The 22,585-nt window shown below is 47.4% G+C and overlaps 1 protein-coding gene across 1 annotated transcript in view; it reads left to right on the top strand.

Moving 5' to 3' along the window:
* Nucleotides 1-4,071: 4,071 nt before the first annotated feature.
* RBPMS2 (RNA binding protein with multiple splicing 2) overlaps nt 4,072-22,585 on the top strand; it is a 40,590-nt gene continuing 22,076 nt past the window's right edge. Inside the window, exon 1 of the mRNA XM_006831538.1 lies at nt 4,072-4,158. Coding sequence (XP_006831601.1) covers nt 4,072-4,158 — 87 coding nt within the window. The remainder of the gene's footprint in view (nt 4,159-22,585) is intronic.

Genomic DNA, 22,585 nt, shown 5'->3' on the forward strand with positions numbered 1-22,585 from the left:
TCTCTTTTCTCCCATAAAGATTTACAATCTGGGAAACCTTAAAGAGCAGTTCTCCTCTGTCCTATAGGGTCTCTGTGAGTTGGGTTTGGGGTTGTGCTACCCTAGAGTTTTGTGGTTGTTAAAGAATCTTCAGAGCCAGGAGCTCAGAACATTAGGAGAGCCTGAAAGGTATCTCTCATTTTACCTACCGTGAGAAAACAAAACCTCAGAGAGATTAACAAGCTAGGTGCTGGGGAGGGCCAGGGGGGTTGGGGAAGAGGGGGGCTCTAGGTAGAGAGAAGAGAAATATGAGAAATCAGAAGTGACATGGAATCTGGCATTTGGGGCTCACTATTGAGGAATACTGGTGTGGCACTGGTTGAAGGTCCGTGGTTCAAGCTTACCAGCTGCTCCTTGAAAACCCTATACAGGGTCGTCTCTATGGGTCGTGACCAACTTAGATGGCACTTCACAACAACAGTGAGAAATCCTGGTGTGGCGCTGTGGCTAATGAGTCAGACTGCAAAGTCATTTGAACTGTAAGGTCAGTGGTTCAAGCTCACCAGCTGTTCCTTGGAAACCCTATATAGGGTCACTATGGGTTGTAGAGTCCTGGTGTGGTGCTGTGGGTTAATGTGCCAGACTGCAAAGCCATTTGAACTGCAAGGTCGGCGGTTCAAGCTCACCAGCTGCTCCTTGGAAACCCTATACAGGGTCGCTATGGGTCAGAATCGACTTGACGGCACTTGACAACAACAACATGGGTTATTAGGAACCTCACATTTGGGGAGACAGAAAAAACAGTTGCCACTCTCCAGGCAGTCCCCCAGAATTGCTCAGTCTGAAGTCTTTTCTCTCTAGTCCTGTGTGCATCAGCACTGTAACTACTCATTATAGTGTGGTCTGGGTGGGAGTTTCGTGTTTAGGTGATCTCCCATTCCCTTTGGGGTATAAGATTAGGACTTTGAAGGATTTAAAATGAAACACTTGTGATAATTTAAGCAAAACACAAAAAGGAGTATTTAAAACTTTGTGCTCAGCATAGATGGCAACTCTGTTTAAAAAAATTATTCACAGAGCAAAAAATAAAGACTGGAGAGAGATATTAATAATCTTGCTCCCTGAATGGCAGGGTTTGTTTTCTAAACTATTTTATAGCTTCCAACTATTTAGTAATGAATATGTAGTGCTATTATCATCAGGTAAGTAATGAGGGGCTTCAAAAAGTTTGTGGAAAAATGGAATTGCAAGATAATGGAATTTTTCCAGGAACTTTTTAAAATCCCTCTTGTGCATGTTATTTTCATCATCAGTTTCATTTCAATCTTTGACCCTGCATCATTTGTTACCTTTTTGAACCTCAGCTTCCTCACCTATAAAATAAGACAGCTGAACTACAAGATTTGAGTTCCTGCCTTTTTGAAAACTTCAAATGAACTTTTAAGGGCTTAGAAACCTGGCCAGAAACCTAGCCTGAGCTTAGAAACCTGGCCAGACGTTGGGTTCCTCCATGAAACAGTGAGACTAAAGCATGATTTTAAGAGGAGAGAATTTGGAATGATGGAGTAGGGTGGACTAGGGGTGAGAGCCGGAGAGGGATGATGGAGTAGGGTGGACTAGGGGAGGGAGCAGAGCCGGAGAGGGAATGATGGAGTAGGGTGGACTAGGGGAGGGGTGAGAGCAGAGCCGGAGAGGGATGATGGAGTAGGGTGGACTAGGGGAGGGGTGAGAGCCGGAGAGGGAATGATGGAGTAGGGTGGACTAGGGGAGGGAGCACAGAGGACCAAGGTTGGTCAGTGTGGAGACAGGCTAGGAAGATCTATTCTAGTGAATCGGGGGAGTGAAGGGGATGCTGTCAAATTTGATTGGAGTCTGTGAATGACAGATTCACTGAAGGTTGGCTGGCTTGAGGGTTCACAGGTTTGTTCGTCTGCAGGTGCTGGACGCTGGAAGCACCTTGAAAACTGGGTAAAGTGAAACACACACACACATCATGGATTGGCAGTACCCAGTTCAGTCCTGGTGTGGCGCTGTGGAGTTCCTATAGGAGGCCGTTTCCCCTCACACTTTAAGTGCCTTGAGTCCAATCCGTCCCCTAGCGACCCTGTATAGGGTTTCTGAGGAGTGGCTGGTGGTTTTGAACCGCCGACCTTGAGGTTCAAACTGACCTTTCGGTCCAGCGCATTGTCCGGTAGCGCCACACCTAACAAAGTGTTGACAAAGTGAGTGGGGAGAAACAAGGATGTCCCTGGCACTAACACACTGTCTTCCAGTACACAGTAGGTGCTCAATAAATACTAAGTAAATGACTATGTCATTGCGAAAGCCACATCTAGGCCTCGGTTTCCTCAACGATGAAATGAAAGTTTAAAATGGAGATTATATATTATTGGGGGGACCAAGCCACAGCAACATGATGCACTTCCACACCCAACACTCCCCTATAGTGGTACTAGCCTTACTTAGCAAGTTGGCACACCGAGGTGCAGAGGGGCTGAGTCATTGGTTAGGACTGTAAACCTAGCTCTCTTTCCACTCCACGCCTCTCAGCGTAGTTCCCAGCCTAAAACCTTGTGTACAGCAATCTAACTGTGCGTGTCAAATAAGGACAGAAAATAGGCGCCGGGAGGCAGGTCACTCCTGGAGACCCCGGGGCCAGGGTCGGGGTCCTGCAGGCCTCTGCTTACCTTGTACCAATAGCTTGAGGCTACTACGGTGGATTTCGGCTTCTATCAGGTGGCGGCCAAGACAAGAGCTGGCCTCAGCGCGGGCTTTCCAAAGCTCCAGAAAACCCGAAGGGGTGACCATGACCTCGTGACCTGGGGTGGGGATGGGAGTCGCAATGGCCTGGCCCTAGCTGCAAGGCTGCCGTCCCCTCCCCCATCTCGGGCTTTGAATAGGTATGGGGGTGGGGGTGGGGGTCTGAGGCCAGAGTTGGAGGAGAGGGCCCAAAGGCTGGGGGAGGGGGGACGGTGCAAACGGAACCTCTGCGGTGTTACGCATCCTTTCCCGGGGCTAATTTGGGTCCCAGTGACTGGCTTCCCCGCCCTAAATTCTATTCACTGACCGGGAGCTGGAGCGGGAAGGGTGTTTGAGATCTTAAGTCCCACCCTCTGGGCCGCGGGCCCAACGGGGGAAGTGATTTCCTCAAGGTCACGCAGCAACAGAGCCGAGTCAGGGTCAGACCCCAGGTGTCAAGTCTCTTACCATCATCCCCTCCTCAAACCTGGTCCTCCGCTGTCCTGTGCCTGGGGAACTGAGAATTGCACGGACGAGAACTGGGCGACTAGATTTGGGGGCGAAAGGAGTGCTCGGGGAACCTCAGTCCCAGCTCAAGATATAAAGGGAGCCTCCTTGTGGAGGTCGAAATCCCGGGAGTCCCGCCGCTGGCGCTCCTCGCACGGGACTGCGGGAACCCGGACGCCGAGGGACGCTGGGGCTCACCGCCGCTACCTTCAGGCTGGGACGGTGGGAAGCGTACGGCCCCTTTAAGAAAGTTCTCTGCGCGAGTTCATCAAAGTTTTAAAAGTTGTCGTGGAGAATGGAACGAGGAAAGTCGAGATAGGGAGAAGGAGACAGGAAAAGCTTCGCCCGAGGCCGGCGCGTCGCAGCCCGAGCCGGGGCGAGTCCGGAGTGGGCGGCGGGGATTGGCTGCGCGTTCCCCCGGAGACCGCGAGGTGGGCGGGGAAGGGGCTGGCCGGGCCCCAGCTGAGGCCGGTTCCGGCCCCCGCCCCCCACCGGCGCCCGCCCCCTCCCCCGAAGCCCGCCCCCGGCCGCGGCTGCAGCGGGCTCACTCGCGGGTCGCAGTGAAAAGGCGGAGGCGGTGGCCGCTCCGGCTCGGCTCCGGTTCCCAGCGCCTCCCCCGCCGCACCCCCTCCCTGCCTCCTACACCCGCCAAACTTGATGTGACCCTAGCCCGGCGAGCCCGGCGTGGCGGCTCCCCTCTCACCTCCCTGCGCCCTCCCCCCACCGCCACTCCTCCCCGCACTCCCTGAGCGCACCGCTCACGGCGCCCCTTCCCACCTCCCCGCCGGGGCCGGGCGCCGCGTGCGCCCTCAGCGTTCCCTTCCCCTCGCCCCCTCCCCCCGCACCATGAGCAACCTCAAGCCGGACGGCGAGCACAGCACCGGCACCGGCACCGGCACGAGCACGGGCTCCGGCAGCACCCTGGAGGAGGAGGTGGGTCTGCGGCCCCGGGACTTGCCCCGTGAAGTGCACACGAGGTGGGCATGGAAGAGGGAGCTGGGGCGTCCCGCGCCGCGCGGGGTTGGCCAGGCCATCGCTCCCAGCGCCTTCCCGCCGCTGCCCTTCGCCCCGGGAGGAGCAGCCAGTGTCCGGCGGGCGGGGGCGTGCGGCCTGGACTGCCCCGCCGGGCGGGCATTGTCTCCCCGCCTTCACGAGCTCGGGGCTTGCCGCGCGACGACAGCGGTCCATGCGTCCTGCGGTGGGCGAGCGACCCCACGTCTGCTGACCGCGTGTCCTCCCTTCCCACCTCCGGCACGACTCTGCCCTTCTCCAAGACTCACCTCCTTCGTTGCTGGGACTCCCGCCTCGGCTGGAAGGAGCTCCGCTAGTTTAGTACGGTTGGCGGGCAGCACCTTCACCGGCTTGCCCTTTCTCCCTTGATTCCCCCTCCCCCATGACCTTCGAAGCCTGGGCTGGCAGCCCTGCACCTTGGTTCATTAGAATTGTGGTCATTGCAAAATGGGCAAGCTTTCTTCAAAGACCCAGATCTTGGGTTATGACAGAGGGGACAGCTGGGAATTAGAATTAGGAAGGAGAGAACTAGACAACTCTGCTCCCCGTTTTTCTTTCTCCGGTTTTGCCCTGACAGCGAAGCCAGGACCTAAAAGTTTTCCTAAATGAAATTCTGCAAGGCGAAGCAATATCTTGTCCGCCAGCCATGTGCTAAGAGTAGGGAGTATGAGGCTTTCTTGGAACCACCAGCAGCTGGGAGGTTATTGGGATGGTGAAATCGGGAAGGATATGTGTGGGGGTGGGGTGGTGGCTAAAAAGCCATAAAGCTATCAGAGACTAGGACCAGGCTAGGCCAACAGAAAGAGCTGCTGTGGAAAGGGGATTCACGTCTCACTTGCTTCAAAGGGCTGCTAGTCTCTGCTGTTACTCAGAGACCCTTCTTGCCCCTCCCTGGCATGCTCTGTCCCAGGAAACCAAGGGCCAGTTATCGGTCCTGAGCGCCTTTTCCCTTGGAAAGAAACCACAGAAACCCCTACGAGGGGCGGGGGTGGGATGGTGGAGCTGGTGTTGCTGCCTCCAGTCGCTCTACTGTGCTTTGGGTTTGGTGAGGAATGACTGGGATGGCCTAAGGCTGAACTACACTGGGAGGGATGGTGGGAGGGTACTGCTTCCAGTCCCCACTTTCATCTCCTTAGAGGTCTGCTCTCTGCCTTCGTTCAGGATCTGGATCTTGATTTGGTGGGAGGGTGCTGATAAATAATACTCCTTCATTCTAAGGGGTGTGTCCATTAGTGGCTCTACAGGTTATTTTGGCTTCTGAAGGCCTTGTTCTTGTACCTTAATGCTGGACATGCCTGGACTGAAATTGGGGGTCGACCTTCAGAGGGCTGACTTCACACCGCCCCAGAGATTGGGTCTTGGCTGAGCTGACCCTCACACTCACTACTCTGGAGCGGGAAGGGTGAGCCATGTGGCCAGTCATAGAGAAATCAGTCGAAGTAATTGGTCTTTTTTTTTTTTTAAAGTGAATCCCTACTATTCCTCCTTGGAGCACTGTGGTGGACCAGAGCATCAAAGTGATTGGTGCTGGCAGAGGGGCCCATATGGGCACATGCTAGCAGAGGTCTAAAACTAAGGACCCCCTTCCCCTCACCAACTTTTCAAATAGGCCAAGAGCTTCTCTGCTGGGGTCTTTATCTTGGATTGTGGTGGTTTGGGTTAAAACTGAACTTCTTCCTTCCTGCTTAGCTGTTCCCTAGAAAGTTCTGGAACCCCCCAAGAGCCACTGGTGACTCTGCATTAAGCCATAATGGTTTACTATCATGGGTAACCCACACTGGCTCTTCCCAGTTGATTAGATACAGTAACTGTAGAAAACCAAGGCACTCTTTTCTGCCCTTTATATTGCCTCAATTTCTAAAGGTGTTAGATTGTTGGAGAAGGACAACTGGGAGCGTGGTTGCTCCAGATGATAAGCACTGGACTGTGAACCACAAGGTCCATGGTAAAAGCCCATAAGTCACTCCACAGAAGCAAGATGAGGCTTTCTGCTCCTACAAAGATTTAAAGCCCTGGGAACCTATACAGGGCCTTTTTGAGTCAGAACCAACTCAATAGCACTTAACAACAACAACGTGCATAACAATGGGACTGCCTGCCTTCTGGAGTCCATGGTGGCACAATGGTTAAGTGCTTGACTACTAACTGAAAAGTTAACGATTCATACCTACCCAGGAGCACCTTAAAAGAAAAAGTCTGGCGATCTATTTCCAAGATTTGAAAACCTTCTGGAGCACAGTTCTACTCTGCACATTTGGGGTCACTGGAGGCAGAATCAACTCAGTGGCAACAGATACAGGACTTTTTTCCTGCTTGCCCACCCTACCCAACAGTCTTTATCTGTATCACAAATTAAGGAAGCAGGTGAAAAGGTCAGACTGGGAATGAGAAGAACTTGACAAAAAGTGACCTAGTATGTTAAATACAATGATGTATAAAGGAATATTAGTGCAGGTGTAGTGGTACCACTAAGGAGTTAGAGACTAGTCCTCCCAGAGTAGGTTGTTACACTTGAAGAGTGGGAAAGACATTTCAGTAAGAGGGAAATATAGTAGATAGTGGAACCAGGTGGTTTATTTGGGAAACTACTGCTAATGCTGTATACCATTGAGTTGGTTCTGACTCATGGCGACCCTGTATAGGGTTTTTGAGGCTGTAAACCTTTGTTGTTGTTGTTAAGTGCCCTTGAGTCCGTTCCAACTCATAATGACCCTGTATAGTTTCTAGGGAGCAGCTGGTGAACTTGAACTGCTGACTTTGCAGTTCAACCTTACTTTGTAGTCCAGCGCATTAGCCCACAGCATCACAGAAAGCCTCATCTTTCTCCCAGGGTGGATTCGAACTGCTGACCTTGCAGTTAGCCAGATGTGTATCCCAAGGCTCCTTGGGTAACTACTAGTTTGATACGTGACAACTGGATCAAGTGCCACATTATGAAAAATCAGATCATACTGGAATGAGTTGGGAAGGAAATTGACATTTTTCAGTCACTTGGAAAGGTACTGAGTATACAAAGGAATTCGTGTTGTTAAGTGCCATCTAGTCGGTTCCCACTCAATACTGACCCTGTATAGGGTTTCCAAGGAGCAGCTGGTAAGTTTGAACCGCTGACTTCTTGGTTCAAACTGACCTTGAGGTTGAGTGCTTGACATTTTCAGTCACTTGTAAAGGTATTGAGTACAGAAAGGAATTCTACGGAAGCACTAAGTATCCTGTTTCAATATTTGAGCAAAGCTAGATGTTCCTCTTCCACCCCCAGATGAGTCTGTGGCTGTTGCTAGGGCCCCGGAAGGTGTGAGTTAAAGTGAATGAACCCCACTCTGGACAGGCTCGTGAGGGATGGCTGGGGAAGGTTGTACGCTGTTTGAAAGCGTGTTCTGTATTGACAATGGAGAGTCCGTTACAGTCATTTTTAATTGTGGGGTGCTCTAGGGAGGAGGATGGTATTTGAATCCTTGGGTCGGGGTGAAGGTACATGTTTCTAAGAGTTGAAGTTTTATGTCAGCTTAATGGTGAGTTCTGAGCACTGGACTGCTTAACCACAAGGTAGGTGGTTCAAACCCACCAGCCACTCCTTAGAAGCCCTATACAGGGCCGCTCCAAGTTGGAACTGACTCAGTTTACCAACAGTGATGAAGAGTAGAAAGGCAGGGTTAATGGTGGTGAAAGGAGTTACGGTTTGACCCATACCCTGTCCTCCTTAACCCTGTCTTTGCTTATCCATTGCACCCAGTGTAGCTGGGCAAAGGCAACTTCTTAGCAGGCCTGGTACCCCAAGGTACCAAGAAATGGTCCCCAAGGAAACGATCAGTTAACCCTATAGGTGAACATGAAGGAATTCTGGGGGCCCATTGTATGGCGTGGGTGCCGTCAGAAGTTATTTTCAAGAAGAATCTGGGATATCTGGATGCTCTGTCTGCAGTGCAGACTCTAGATGTGGGGGTTGAGGCTTCTGTGCTTCTGGGCTCTTCCCCAAAAGCAGTCCAGGTAGGTGGATCCTGGCAGATTTTGACAAAAGAGGTCAGGCTTCCCTCCTATGGAGGTTGCTGTGGATGTGTCTCCTCTGTTCAAGTATATATTAGATACTGTACTAATAATAGTAAACCCATATATGGTATCATTCAGGCGTTGGCCTAAACACTGCCATTTTGACTCACTTAACTGTCACAGCAGCTCTATGAAATACACACATTACCACCATTGTATGATGAAAATGTGTGTATTTCATAGAGGCAGAGGTAGTGAGAGGTTCTGTAGCTTTCATTCAGCTATCAAGTGGTAGAATTGGGATTTAAACCCAGAATTGATTGTACTCTTCACCACACACTAGACCTGCTGCTCTGTTTTATATTAGGGGTCTTGGCAAGACTTGGAGTAGAGGGGAAAAAAGTTTCTGTGACTAAAGATTTTGAGGGGAGAAAAGTTTCTGTGACTAAAGATTTTGAGGGCTGAGATTTGGATGATGCCCTTGTCTTAAGCAGAAAACCAGAGACTGGCCTAAGGCTAATTTCTTTGGTGCTTGACATCCCAAGACTAGGTGATGGGGGTTGTTGATTCCTGCAAGGACAGGCATTTTATCGCAGATCATTGTTTAGAATTGCTATCACCTGGTGATGTTGCAAAGCTCAGGTCAGTTAAAATTTTTTAAATTCTCTACTGTCTGCCCCTTGTTGCTTATACCCGAGACTGACTGCCCCTTTGTTACTCCACTGCCTTGAGTTTCTTACAAAAGTGGCTGCTGTCATTTTGGGGAGTCATTCACTTGGGCCTGTCTGGTTCGCCCCAGTGACAACCAGCTTGTGAATCACACTCCAGATTTGGTGACTGCTGGCTGTCTCCTTCTCATTTCTACCTCAGGCTTGACAGTGCTATAAGTAGAGGCAAGATGTGGACAGTAGGGTGCTGAGCCTTCACTTTGCTCTCATGTGCTGCTTCTTATTCCACTGGGCTTCCAGGCAGTTCTGAGGTAGAGGAGGAGACCATCCTGCTTGCCCCAGTTCAGTACCTCTTGCCTCTGTTTACACAGCACTGAACTGGAATATGCGGGATCTTGGCATGGCCCTATGGCCCTTAGCCTTTGCTAACTGCCTTATCAGTTCCTCTCTCATCCCCTGACCATGGTTGCCCCATTGGAGTTTTCATGCCCCTGACAAAACCGTGGGGCAGAGCATATCACCTGCCTTCAGGGGGTGAGGGGAGCTACAAATATCCCCAGGATTCCTATGCCAGGACTAATCCACATACCTGTCTAGAGACCAGCATAGCCAGCCACCTTGCGTTTTTGTTTTCTTCTACATCCTCTCCTTGAATAGAAAGAATCAGGCTATATCTGAAGGTGCCAATGCTAGGCAGATGCCCGAACCGTTGGGTCCTCCCTTGCTGGGCCCTTGTAGGAAGAGTATGCTGATTGATTTATCCATGCTGGAGGCCTCCAGAGTTGCACCAGAATCTGGCTCTGGTGGGAAGGGTCTGCTTGGGCCCATCTTCTTGGGGTCATTCATGGCCACCTGAACAGAGGCTCTTGGCTGTCACAAGCCAACCACCAAGGCCACCTGTATAATTTTGAACATGTCTTTGATTCCTCAGGGAGAAGGGATGGAGCCTGGCTTGGGCCATGCCATAGTAAAGTGTCTTAGGGTACTTAGCTCCTCTTTGAACTCTTCTAGGCTTCCTTCCTAAATGGGGCTTGAGTTTTTATTGGGAGAACAGGGAAAAGTTACTGGAATAGGACCTGAAGATTTTTTATAAATTGTTGTAAAAATGTATATCCTACAGTACTTGGCCAATTCACTCTTTTAGATCCAGTATCAATTTTGAGAACCTGTGTAACTGTGAAGGCTCTCCTCCTCTCCACTTTGCATTCCCGGCCCCTCCCCCGCTTCTGCCCTGTGCTTGATGTGTGGTGTTAACTTGCCACTGGGTTGGCCCTTAACTCATGTCACCCCCATACACAATGAAATAAAATGCACCATCCCTGTGGTCGGTTGTGGATCAATGTTGTGATCCATTGGGTTTTTATTGGATTTTTGGAAGCAGGTCACTAGGCATTTTTAACTTATCTAGCTTAATCTAGAAGCTCTACTGAAACCTGTTCGGCATCATAGCAACATGTAGACCTCCACTGACAGACAGGTGATGTACATGAGGTACACTGGCCAGGAATCCAACCCCAGTCTCCCACATGGAAGGTGAGGCTTCTTCCCTGAACTACCAGTGTCTTCTCTTGATTTATGTTCAGCAGGGGAGCTCCAAACCAGAATGCAGGTCCTGGAACCAACTTCCCTCTTTGAACAGAGACTCTCTCCCAGCAAAAGCATTAGGAACACCCTGTCTCCTGTCAGGCTTCGTGTATCTCATTCAGAAATGGGCAAGTGGATGGGATAGGCACAATGCTATGTGCTCACATAGAATGACATTGGTGACTTAGGGACTGTTGGGCAGGATGTAGAATTCCCCAAGCACTATGCTTGAACCTCGTGCTCTCTGAGGATAGTTTGTGGCAGTGGAGACAACTACAGCCCTGGTCAGGTACACAGGATGGGTGAGAGTTCAGCATTGACTGGCCACATGACATAGTGGATGGATGGCACTGAAGGAAGGCGGAGCCTCGTCCATGAAAGGCCTGCTACTCTGGGTTGCCTGATACTTAAGCCATGACACCTGCCTCTGTCTGAAGCCAAAGGGATAAGCAACCCTCCTCCCCACATCAGCCTGCTAGTGCACTGACAGGGAGAGAGCTCTACACAACGCAGGCTCTGTTTGATCAGTGCACCCAAACAGGCTATGACCAGGTGTGTCCCCAGAGGTTAAGCCTTCTGTTCCTGGGTTAGAAGTAGCTGGAAGTAGTTCTGAAACTCTTTAGTTAGTACTTTATATACGCAGCCCTATCCCTGTCTTTAGAGAACATCTTATCACCTCAGTCTCTGTTCCCCCACCTGTACACACATACACACAAACAGTTGGAATTGTAGGACATATTACAGATGGTAGAGGAAGACACCCAAACTTCCAGATGATTTGACTCCCAGTTCTGCTACTGACTGGTCAGGTACCCAATCCCTGAGTCAGTGTCCTCTGAAAAATGAGTTCCAATCCCACTCTGACTGTTATATCAAAGGACTGTTTGAATCATACTGTGATAGTATTACTGTGTGTGAAAGAATGGGAACTAAAGTATGGAAGCTAAAGGGCTTTCAGCACTAACCCCTGTTACCAGGTGATGGGGGCTGGAATTAGCAGGGACAGTGAAAACACTGAACAGCCTAAAACTGCTTCCCACCAGGTCAGCTGTGGTAGTAGGTGAGCTCTGGTGGGGAGTCCCTCATAGGGGTCTGGGCAGTGTACGAGCCTGGGTCGCTGAGCAGCGCCCGTGCTCCTTAGTGAGGGCATGGGAACCACATCCTAAGAGCATAAGGGGTCCCGGAGCGTGTGTGTAGATTCACTGCCACCAGCTATATCTTGCTTGCATTTTCCCTGCGTCCTTGATCAGTGCCTTATAAGTCCTGGGTCTGCAGCCCTTGTCACCGCATTCCATCCACCTCGCGTCAAGTGGCCCCACTCAGAGGGACTTCTTTCCCCTGGGAGGGGTAAGAACAACCTGCTAGTGCCAAGCCTAAGCATGAGACTCAGGCAGGGCCCAACTCGCCCTCCTCAGCATATACAGAGAATCTCTGTAACGGTGAGAAACTGAACTAAACTGTCTGCTTGACTGTCCCAGCACTGACCCATCCAGTAGAGAGACCCTCTCAAGCCCCAGGCCGAACTTGGCCTAGAAACCCAGGACTGACTCTCTGCTCTCTCTGCTTGGTCTCTCTTCTTTACCACATCTTTGCTTTCTTGTGAGCACATGGAAGGACAGTGCCCAAGTCTTAGCTTGAGGCTTGATCCCTTTCTCCCACTTCCCTTAAAAATTCTGGTATCTTAGAATGTCAGATTGTGAAGGCATCTGAGATTAATCTGCTTACCCTCCTCTTCATAGTTGAACAGAGGAGAGAAGGCCACGAAGCTCCCTGCCTTGATGGGTGTGAGGGCTGGGACTTCATCAGCTCTGGGTGTAGTGATGGCTGGTTGATACATGGGCATTCTGGGTTTTTATAACAGGAAAGCTATAAATTTTATAATACAGGTTGTAACTCATAAACCATGTGGTCTGGGGGAGGTGATGTTGTTTGTTGTTAAGTGCCTTCGAGTCGAGTCAATTCCGACCCATAGCGACCCTGTATAGGGTTTCCAAGGAGCAACTGGTGAGCTTGAACCACCGACTTTGCAGTCTGATACATTAGCCCACAGGGAGGTGGTAGTAAGACATCAATATGGGGGTGGCCTGGGCTTCTGTTTGGGCCCAACTTGAATAGTGTGGCTTTGGGAAAGGGGCATCCTGAGCTGCTGTGGTACAGCTATCCTAAGTTGCTTCTACTCCACCCTCCGCCCTACAGTTAGTGGAGCACAAGGCTGTTCGCTCATAGTGGCTGGGAGTTGGTAGCCTGGCTGTCTGTGTTTCTTTCCTGTGACTTCCCCTTAGTGAACTAGGCTTTTAGGATTGGGACCACCATCACCATCCTGAACCTCACCCCACCATTATACTGCACATACACCACCATCAGGCACATTGACTCATGCCGGATAAACTTGTGTTGTTTTTTCTCTCTTCACTCAAAAGCTGAAGGCGGCTTGTACCTGAGCCCCCTCGGTGTGACCCCCCCCCCCAACTGCAATCTGAGTGGGTTGGTGAGATCAAGACCTGCAAAAGAGCATTGACCTATGGGGAGCCAGGCTCCTGGGCCACTGGGGCCGCTTCTGACATGCTTGTCCCTGGACCTCTGGGCCTTGGTTTCCTCATCTAAAAATAAGGTTTCTTCCAGCTCAAGATATTCTGTATTTGGGTTGCTGTTGAGGGCTGGGAGTGGGAAGGATGTGGGAGGGACTCATGAGTGGCTTGTTTTTCCCTTTTTGGATTTCTCTGCCCTCCCCACCCCCTTCCCTAAGCAGTGTTTTCCATCCAGATGACACTGGGAAAGTTCATGCCAAGCAGCAAGTGCATTTCTTGACCATTTTGATGGAGTGAATAGTTGAAATCATTTTTTGTTGTACTTTTTCCTTTGCAAACTGAATCATAACTTTCAGAGCTACTAAAGGATTATTGGAGTCTTGGTTTGGTGTTGTCAGATAAGCACTGGACTGCTAACTGCAAGGTCGGCGGTTCAAACCCACCAGCTGTGCCTCAGAAACTATCACAGGGTTGCTGTGAGTCGGAACCAACTTCACAGCAACAACAAAGGATTATTAGCGTCACTGGAATGTAGGATTAGCATTGGACTGTTAACCACAAAGTTGGCAGTCCAAACCCACCAGCCGCTTCTCAGTTTTTTTGGTTCACTCTTCAGTTTTGACTCTTTTTTTTTTTTTTTTAATGTTTTATTGTGAATTTGTGATAGTTCTCAGTTTTGACTCTTACTAATAACACTTAAATTTGGAATCCTGGTGTGGCACTGTGGGATAATGCACTGAACTGTAAGGTCAGTGGTTCAAGTTCACCAGCCGCTCCTTGGAAACTTTACACAGGGTCACAATGAGTCAAATCTGAATTGATAGCACTTAACAGCAACATGATACTTGGCACTTAATAACAACTGGGTTGTAAAAATATGTACGTGCTCTACTACTAGCCAAAAAGAGAGTTCTGGGAGCACAGTGTTTAAACATTTTCAGCTGCTGCCCAAAAGTTGATGATTCAAGCCTACCAGCTCTATGTGAGAAAAATGTGACCGTCTGTTTTTTAAGAAACCTTGGAAAACCAGTGGAGCAGCTCTACTGTGTCCTGTAAGGTCACTGAGTCAGACTCGACTGGACAGCAGTGGGTAGACAAGTCGAAAGGCACCAAGGAGACAGGTCTGGGGATCTGCTTCCAAGCAGTTGAGGGGAAGGCTAAAAATCTTACGGAGCACAATTCTCCGTTGATACACATGAGGTTGCTATGAAACTAACAACAGCAACAATTTTACCTCTTATAGAATATTTCAAGTTTCCTGGATATGTTATCTTCCTCAGATTCAACTTTTGTGAGGCCAGAGGATACCTGGAGGGGATACCTGCCTTGAGGTGCTAATGGGATTGTGGGTCGGGGAGAGCAGAGAGGGACCATGAGGTTTTCCTGCCTCGCGGCATCCTTTGTGGCAGAAAAATTGGTCCCTGAAGTCTAGAGTTCTATCTTAGAGATTCCATGAGTACTTGAAGAAAGCTCTAGAGTAAGGTCCTGATATGGCACCGCAGGATAATGTACTGGACCACAAGGTCGGTGTTTCAGACTCACCAGCCGCTTCTCGGAAAACCTTTGCAGGGTCGCTATGAATCTGAACTGACTCAATCACATTTACCAGCAGCAGCCGAGCACTAGACTGTTAATTACAAGGTCAGGGTTCAAACCCACCAGTCACTCTTGAAAGCCCTATATAGGTCGCTATGATTCAGAACTGACTCAATGGCACTTAACAACATAACTGCCCTTTGGAGTCCTGGTGTGGGGCTTTGGGAGATAAGCATTAAACTGCTAACTCCCTGGTCAGCTGTTCAAATCCTCCAGCTGCTTTTCAGAAACCCTACACAGGGTTGTTGTCGAGTTTGAACTGACTCGACATCACTTAACAACAGCAAGATCCTTCAGAGTTAAAGGAGCTAAAATGGCTTAATAGCCATGGGTTATCTCTGGTTTTGCAAGCAACTTTTCCATTTTCATTTTTAATAAAATTGAGCATGGCGGAGCCTGTCTTTGTACAATATCATGTTCAGTGAGTTAATCATTGGGCTGCTAACCTCAAGGTTGGTGGTTCAAAACTACCATCTACTCCGCGGGAGAAAGATAAGACTGTGTTAGAAATCCTAAGGAGCACCTGTGAGGGCAGAGCGAATCAGGCCCTAGCTGGGCCTCATACTGTGATGGGGTGGGGAGAGTCTTCACTGAGGAGGGCTAGGCCCCATGACCAAGGCCCACAGCCGACCCTGCGGTCTCAGTCTTGGTCCACACAGTGCCTCTGCTCAAGTTAATTTCTTTGTGGATCACTCACCCCTCAGACTCTTCCTTAACTCCTGTTCTTTTTTCATCCTTCCTTCTGAGCAACCTGCCATCAGGAAACTAGCCTTGCTGGAGGCAGCTGAGAGACAGGTCTGCCCATAGGGGAGGTGTCCATCTGGGTTCATAGAAAAAAGTTAAGTCCTGCTTGGAAGTCCATTGCACAGAAACCTGAATTTGTGCTGTTTGGTTGATGGTGTCTTAGATTTAATTGCCATTTTTCTCCTAAAGATTTCTGTTGAATTTTTTTTCCCCTGAAGATTTTACATGTGAATTTATCTGAAGGATGAACATCACTGACACCTTAATGTGGGTGAGTTCGTCAGAGTCTCTTCCTACTTCCCGTCTCTCTAAAATGTGGATTAGGAGGACTGCCAAGGAACAAGAAAAAACCTGAATGTAGACCAGCCGCTGACACCTCTCCTGAAGGAAAGCACTCTGCCCTTCTTTCACCCTAGCCTTCTCTCCCTCCTTCGTGACCAGAGCCCGGCTCTTCTGTTCTGCTGGGATTAGAAAACTAAACTGAGAAGATCCTTCTAAGTGGAGTGGGACTTCAAGAACAAACAAACCTGGGGATGAGAGAGGGGCACTACTTGGTGTTACCTTCTTCCTTCCCTCCTTTGGAGACCCCAGGGCTGAGATAAGACCTTACACTGGGACTGAAATTCAGGAACTTCCCCTGGATGGGGTGAGGAGAGGTCATTGGGAGTCCCCAAACACAGCCTTGGCTAAAGGGGAAAAACCTAAGAATAGGAAGACCTTCTTGTAGAAGAAATCAGGGGTATAATTGAGAACAGACCTAGAATCCCAACAGGTGTGCCACCAAGCAATAGCCTCTAGTATGGATTTAGCCGAAAGGGCTGGAGAGCCCCATCCCCACTTGTGATTCTTGGCAGGAGGAGGACAAGCAGACTTGACTAAGGGAAGCGTAGTCTCAGGAGAGTTGACAAATCCCTGCTGTACAGTGACACAGTTGTACTACAGGCCTGGTGCTGCTTGGAGCCTCCAGTTAGGCTGGGATCTGCTCCTTCCTTCAGGAAGGCCACATAGCTGTGCCTGATAATCTTAAAGGATTCTTCATCCAGCAAATAGGGCTGCCTTCTCCCCACTTCTCCCAATACTTACCCTATCCTAGTTTGAACTTTCCTGTGATGAGTACTTGGCTGTTTTCTGCAGTCTCTGCCCTTATTTTCCATGAAGATGACCATTTGGTGGTGATTCTTGATATTTCTGGACAGGAAGGAGATAGATAATCCCTTGGGTTGTCTGGACACTTCGGAGCAATGGTAAATGCATGGAAGGAGAGGGGCCTAGATAAATGAATTTGGTAACCAATCCTTTGTTTTCTTCAAATACCTCAAAACCGTTTTTTGTTGCATTCTTGTAATAAACTTGTGGAATTCTTTCATTGCCCCCCACCTTTTTTTTTTTTTTTGGCCCTACTGTTGTTGTTGTGAAGTGCTGTCGAGTTGGTCCCGACCCATAGTGACCCTGTATAGGGTTTCCGAGGAGCAGCTGGTGAGCTCGAAACCGCCGACCTTGCCATTCAAACGGCTTTGCAGTCCGGTGCATTAACCCACAGGGCCACACCAGAACTACTGATGTTGTTGTTAAGTGCCATCGAGTCGGCTCTGACCCATAGCGACCCTGTATAGGGTTTCCAAGGAGAAGCTGGTGAGCTTGAACTGCCAACCTTGCAGTTCAAATGGCTTTGCAGTCTGGCGCATTAACCCACAGTGCCACACCAGGACTACTAACTAGCAGTATTTAATTCATTTTTTTTTTTCCTTTAAATTTTATTTTATTGTTGAGAACATATGCAACAAAACATATCAGCTGTTTCTACATGTACAATTTAGTGACAGTGATGACATTCTTGAAGTTGTGCAGCCTTTTTCATCCTCCTTTTCTGAGTTGTTTCTTGTTAACAAACTCACTGCCCCCTTAGGTTCCAGGCTACTCTTTGGTGTTGCTGTTGTTAATTTGATCTCATATAACGAGTCTTTAAAAGGACATATTGTTCAAGGCAGAGTCTTGGTATGGCACTTTAAGATAAGCACTGGACTCCAGTGAGAAGGTTCAGACCCACCAGTTGGTCCTTGGAAAACCCTGTACAGGATCGCTGTGAGTTAGACCAGGCTAAATGGCACCTAGGAGTCCTGGTGTGGTGCTGTGGGTTAATGCACCAGACTGCAAAGCCATTTGAACTTCAAGGTCATTGGTTCAAACTTACCAGCTGTTCCTCGAAAACCCTATATAGGGTCAGAACTGACTCGATGGCATATAACAACAACAAATGTCACTTAACGATGTTCAAGACAGACCTTTTTTTTAAAAAAAAAACTAGGAGTCCTGGTGTGGCACTGTGGGTTAATGAGCCAGACTGCAAAGTCATTTGAACTGCAAGGTTGGTGGTTCAAACTCAACACCTGCTTCTCAGAAACCCTATACAGGGTTGCTATGGGTCAGAATTGACTTGACAGCACTTAACAACAACAAGCTATTGTTCAGTTTTGGTTTAAGGTTTAAAGATTATCACAGTAATTTCAGAGGTCCATCCACCCTTCACGGCTCCAGCCAAGTCTAGAGTCCTTGAGAATTAGAAATTCTGTTCTGCATTTCTCCCTCTTTGATCAAGATTCTTTTTTGGAACCTTTGATCAAACTGTTCAGTAATGTTAGCTGGACGCCATCTAGTTCTTTTGGTTTCACAACAAAGGAGACATTAGCTACATATTCCATGTCATCCTATGCCTAGCTCTCCTTCTTCCGTTGTTCCAGGTGAATAGAGACAAATTGTGCCCTGGGCTGACCACTTGCAAGTTTTATTGATTTTTTGTTTTTTCATAAACACTCAGGCATATATAATAATTTGTATCTCCAAAGAGCACATTCTGCAAATCTGCCTCCTGGCCACCAGCTCTTAGTCCCTCTCCTCCCATTTACAATTGTGACAGATATTCCAATCAGTTATAGGTGATATTTCTGGTTATTCCTTTCTCTCCCCCTCAAGTGTCTGTTTTATAATGGTATGCAAGGGAAACCAGTATTCAAAAGACAGCCAAGCATCTTAACATTATTTCTCCTCTTTTCCCCATTCCAACCATGTCTCAATCCCTGTATCCCAGAGCCCTGTTCTTCCCAGGTTGTGCACACATCATTATTTACCTCTGTCCCACTTGGCCCATTGTTGTTGTTAAGTGCCATGGAGTCGGTTCCGACTCATAGCGACCGCTTACAGGGTTTCCGAGGTTGTAAATTTTTATGGGAACAGAACGCCTCATTTTTCTCCTGTGGAACAGCTGGTAGTTTTGAACTGGTGACCTTGCGGTTCACAACCCAATTCATAATTTCTTGTAGTAGCCAGTCATCTGACATTTTTGTTTTGGGGTTTTCCTGATGATCTTTCTTTGAAGATGTACCTTCTGTTACTCTAGCTGTTCCACGTTGGTCTGCTGTCCGTGCTGGTGGGAATGTCCCACCTCATAAGGTTCTGATGGCACTCAGGGTTCTACCTAAGGTCCTATACTCTGCAAAGGCTTTGCAAGAGGCCTGTTTCACTCGGCAAGTTCTAGAACCCCCTTTAAAGTTTTCTAATCAGTTATAGGCTGAAGATGGGCTTATAAGTTTTCTGTAATCATGTTTCCCAATATTCCTTTCTATCCTACTCAAGTGTCTTATTTTACAATAGTAGGCAAGAGAAACCAATATTCATAAGACGGTCAAGCATTGTAGTATTTATTTTCCCTCTTCAAACTATGGTTAGATCCCTGTATCACAGAGCCCTGTTTTCCAAGGTTGAGCATGCATCACTGTTTTCCTCTGTCCCACTTAGCCCATGCAAACCTGTCTCAGTGTTCCCCTATCTATCTTGTTCTTCCGCCTCCTTCCCCGTCTTGTATTGCCCTCCCCAACACCCAAACTAAACCTCCCATCCCAACCCCACTGTTGTGGTTACCTTATATTCCATTAACTCTTCCTACCATTTAAGACAGTCTGTTGTATCCTGTAATCTGCCAGACCTTCCCACCACCTGGATCTCTAGAGTTCCTCTGTTTTTAACCTTCTTTCACATTGTAATCGTTTGATCCTCTGTTCTTATAATTTTATTCTGTTCTTGACTCTTCCATTTGTTGATTGAGTTCAGGGTGATGCTGCGAGGTACGTCATTCTCTGGTTGTTGGCTCTCAGTCCACAAAACTTCCTTTAGGATGTTTTCCATAGCAGGGTTGACTTTGGCAAAATCCCTTAGCTTCTGTTTATTCTGGAATGTTATGATTACACAGTCGTATTTGATTGACAGCTTTGCTGGGTAGAGGATTCTTGGTTGCCAGTTTTTTCTTTCTTTCTTTCAGGGTTTTATATATATCTCCTCATTGCCTTCTTGCCTGCATGGTTTCTGTTGAGAGATCCAAGCTTAATCTGATTTGCTTGCCTTTGTATGTTACACTTCTCTTTTCCTTAGCTGCTTTCAGGATTCTGTCCTTATCTTTGATTTTGGGGAGTTTGATTATTATATGTCTTAGTGATTGTCTATCCATCCTGGGGTTCATTGAGCTTCTTGAATGCTTATCTTTTCACTTTTCAGGATGCTAGGGAAATTTTCTTCTAGAAGCTCTTCAACTATCTCCTCTGTGGACTTGTGTGATTCTTCCTGTTCTGGAATGCCAATAATTCTTAAAGTATTCCTGTTCATGTTGTCCAACATGTATTTTACGCCCTCTTCAGATTTTTTTTATCCTTTTTTGTGCTTTCTCTTCTGTCTTAGTAGTGTTGAGAGCTTTATCTTTTAGCTTGCTATTTCTGGCTTCTATCTCTTCAATTCTATTCCTTTGCCCTTTCAGTGTATTATCCATTTCTGATATTCTATTAGTAATCGTTTGGACCTCTTTCTGTAGTCTTTGAATTGTTTCCAATGCTGTATCTATTCTTATTTAAGGAGCTCTGATAGGGTAGTGGTTACGAATTGGGCTGTGAACTGCAAGGTCAGCAGTTCGAAACTACCAGCTGCTCGGCAGGAGAAGGATGAGGCGTTCTGCTCCCGTAAAGATTTATAGCCTCGGAAACCCTGTTCAGGGTTGCTGTGGGTTGGAACCAACTCGATGGCACTTTAACAACAACAACAACATCTATCTTAATTGATTGTTGCTGTAGTGCTTTCCTGTTCTTCTTCCTTATTTTTCTCAACTCCATTGTATAGTGTTTTGATACATTTTATAATCATTTTTCTGAATTCCTTCTTAGGCATTTCCAAAGCCTGCCCATCTTCCAGTATGGAGTGTAGGTCTCCTTCCAGCTCATTTGCCTCAGTCACTTTATCTCGTTTTGGGCATGTGCTGATATGGTCATCTGTTTTTGTTTTTTGGAAATATTCAGGAGTTATCTGTGCCCTTAATATTTACATGGGTGTGTATTTTGGTCTTTTTTATGCTTTCTGTTTGCCTCCAGGTACATGTGATCAGGAGCTAGGCTTCCCTTTTCACTCTTCTTCCTGGGAAATTTCAAGATGCCACTGTTGATTGTTGTGATGTAACCCAGGATTTAATTTTTAGCCTATTTCCTTTTTAGTCTGCCTGTTCCGCTCCACAATCCCCATTCAGACCTCTTTCCTAGTGATAAACAGTTCAGGGCCGGCTGTGGCCGCTTTGTACTGCCATTTAGTTTTAAGTTGAAACTGTTGCTTTAAATTTTGAGATCTGTGCGCATGTGTAATAGAACCCTCCTAGGTGGGGATGGGGTATCCACTTGCTCAGGCACCCCATCTAGTCACCAGAACGGAGGTGCACAAACAGCGAGAGACCAATGAACAGATTAAAAAAAAAAAAGAATGCCCACACCTTTATCTCCATGGTTCCGTCAGGCATCCATGGCTGTTCTGATCCTTCTGGGTATCTCCAAGATGGAGGCTCTGGGAGCAGCTAAGCGTCTTGAATTAGAAAGCAATGGATTTCTTGCTTCTGCTACAAATTCCCCTAGATGTAAGCCTTCCAACCTTCTAAATATTGCTTTATTTGTGGTTCAGAGTTTTGGCACCATCCCCTGAGCCTGCTTTGCCCAGTATTCTGTGTTGTTGCTGATGGAGCTCATCACTGCACATCTATCCGATCTGCTATCTTGTTTGTACTACTTGCAAGTTTTTAAGACTCCAGGCACTACGCAGTGAACTAGAAGGTAGGAGGTATAACAGAAGCACTAAATACATTGTGGACCAAGTAGCTGGGATGTTCCAAAAAGGACCCTAAACCTCCAAACAAAGTACCAAATTCCATGATGTGTTTAGTTGTACATAAGCAGATCTAGCAGCTACTTTTTATTTTTGTTGTATCTAACACAACTTTTATGGTGTGCTGGTGTGGCGCTGTGGGCTAATGCCTCAGACTTCAAGGTCAGTGGTTCAAGCTCACCAGTTGCTCCTTGGAAACCCTATACAGGGTCGCTATGCATCAGAATCGACTCAACCGCACTTAACAGGAACAACAACACAACTTTTGCCATTTCAACTTTTTATAGTGCACAACTTATTGACAGCAATTACAATAATTGACTGTGCACCTCGACCCATAATCATTGTGATGTTCCCATCACTTGACTCTGCCTTTTGCTGCCCTGGTAGCCACTGATAAACTTTGGTTTGTATACATTTGCCTTTTCTTGTCTTTATATTCAATGAAATCATACAATATTTGCCCTCTTGTGATTGACTTATTTCACTCAGTGTAATGTCTTGATGCCCAATCCGTACTGCAGCATGTATGAAGACTTCATTTCTCTTACTGACTGAATATTATTCTCATGTGTGTAGCCATTTTTTGTTTTTGTTTTTAACCCATTCATCTGCTAATGGGCATTTAGGTTGTTCCCTACCTTTTGGCTATTGTGAATACTGCAGTGACCATCTATGTGCATGTCTCGGAGTCTGTTTCAAGTCATTTGGATATATACCTCGGAGTTGAATTGCCAGGTCATATGATGGTTTGATTTTTAGTTTTTAGAGGAACTGCCACGATGTTACCATGTGGCTATACTATTTTATATTCCCAGTATCAATGGTTAGCCTTCCACTTTCCCCATATCTTTGCTAATATTTGTTATTTTCTGTTTTGTTTTTATAATCCTAGTCGTCATAGTGGAAATGTAATGGCATCTCATTGTGGTTTCATTTGATAGCTAATGACCCTGAATTTATTTTCATGTATTTGTTGGACATTTGAATTTCCTTTTTGGAATATCTGTTCAAGTCTTTTGTTTATATTAAGATTGGATTGTGTATCTTTTTTTTTTTTTT

This window comes from Chrysochloris asiatica, unplaced genomic scaffold (assembly GCF_000296735.1).
Source record: "Chrysochloris asiatica unplaced genomic scaffold, ChrAsi1.0 scaffold00004, whole genome shotgun sequence".
NCBI lineage: Eukaryota > Metazoa > Chordata > Mammalia > Afrosoricida > Chrysochloridae > Chrysochloris > Chrysochloris asiatica.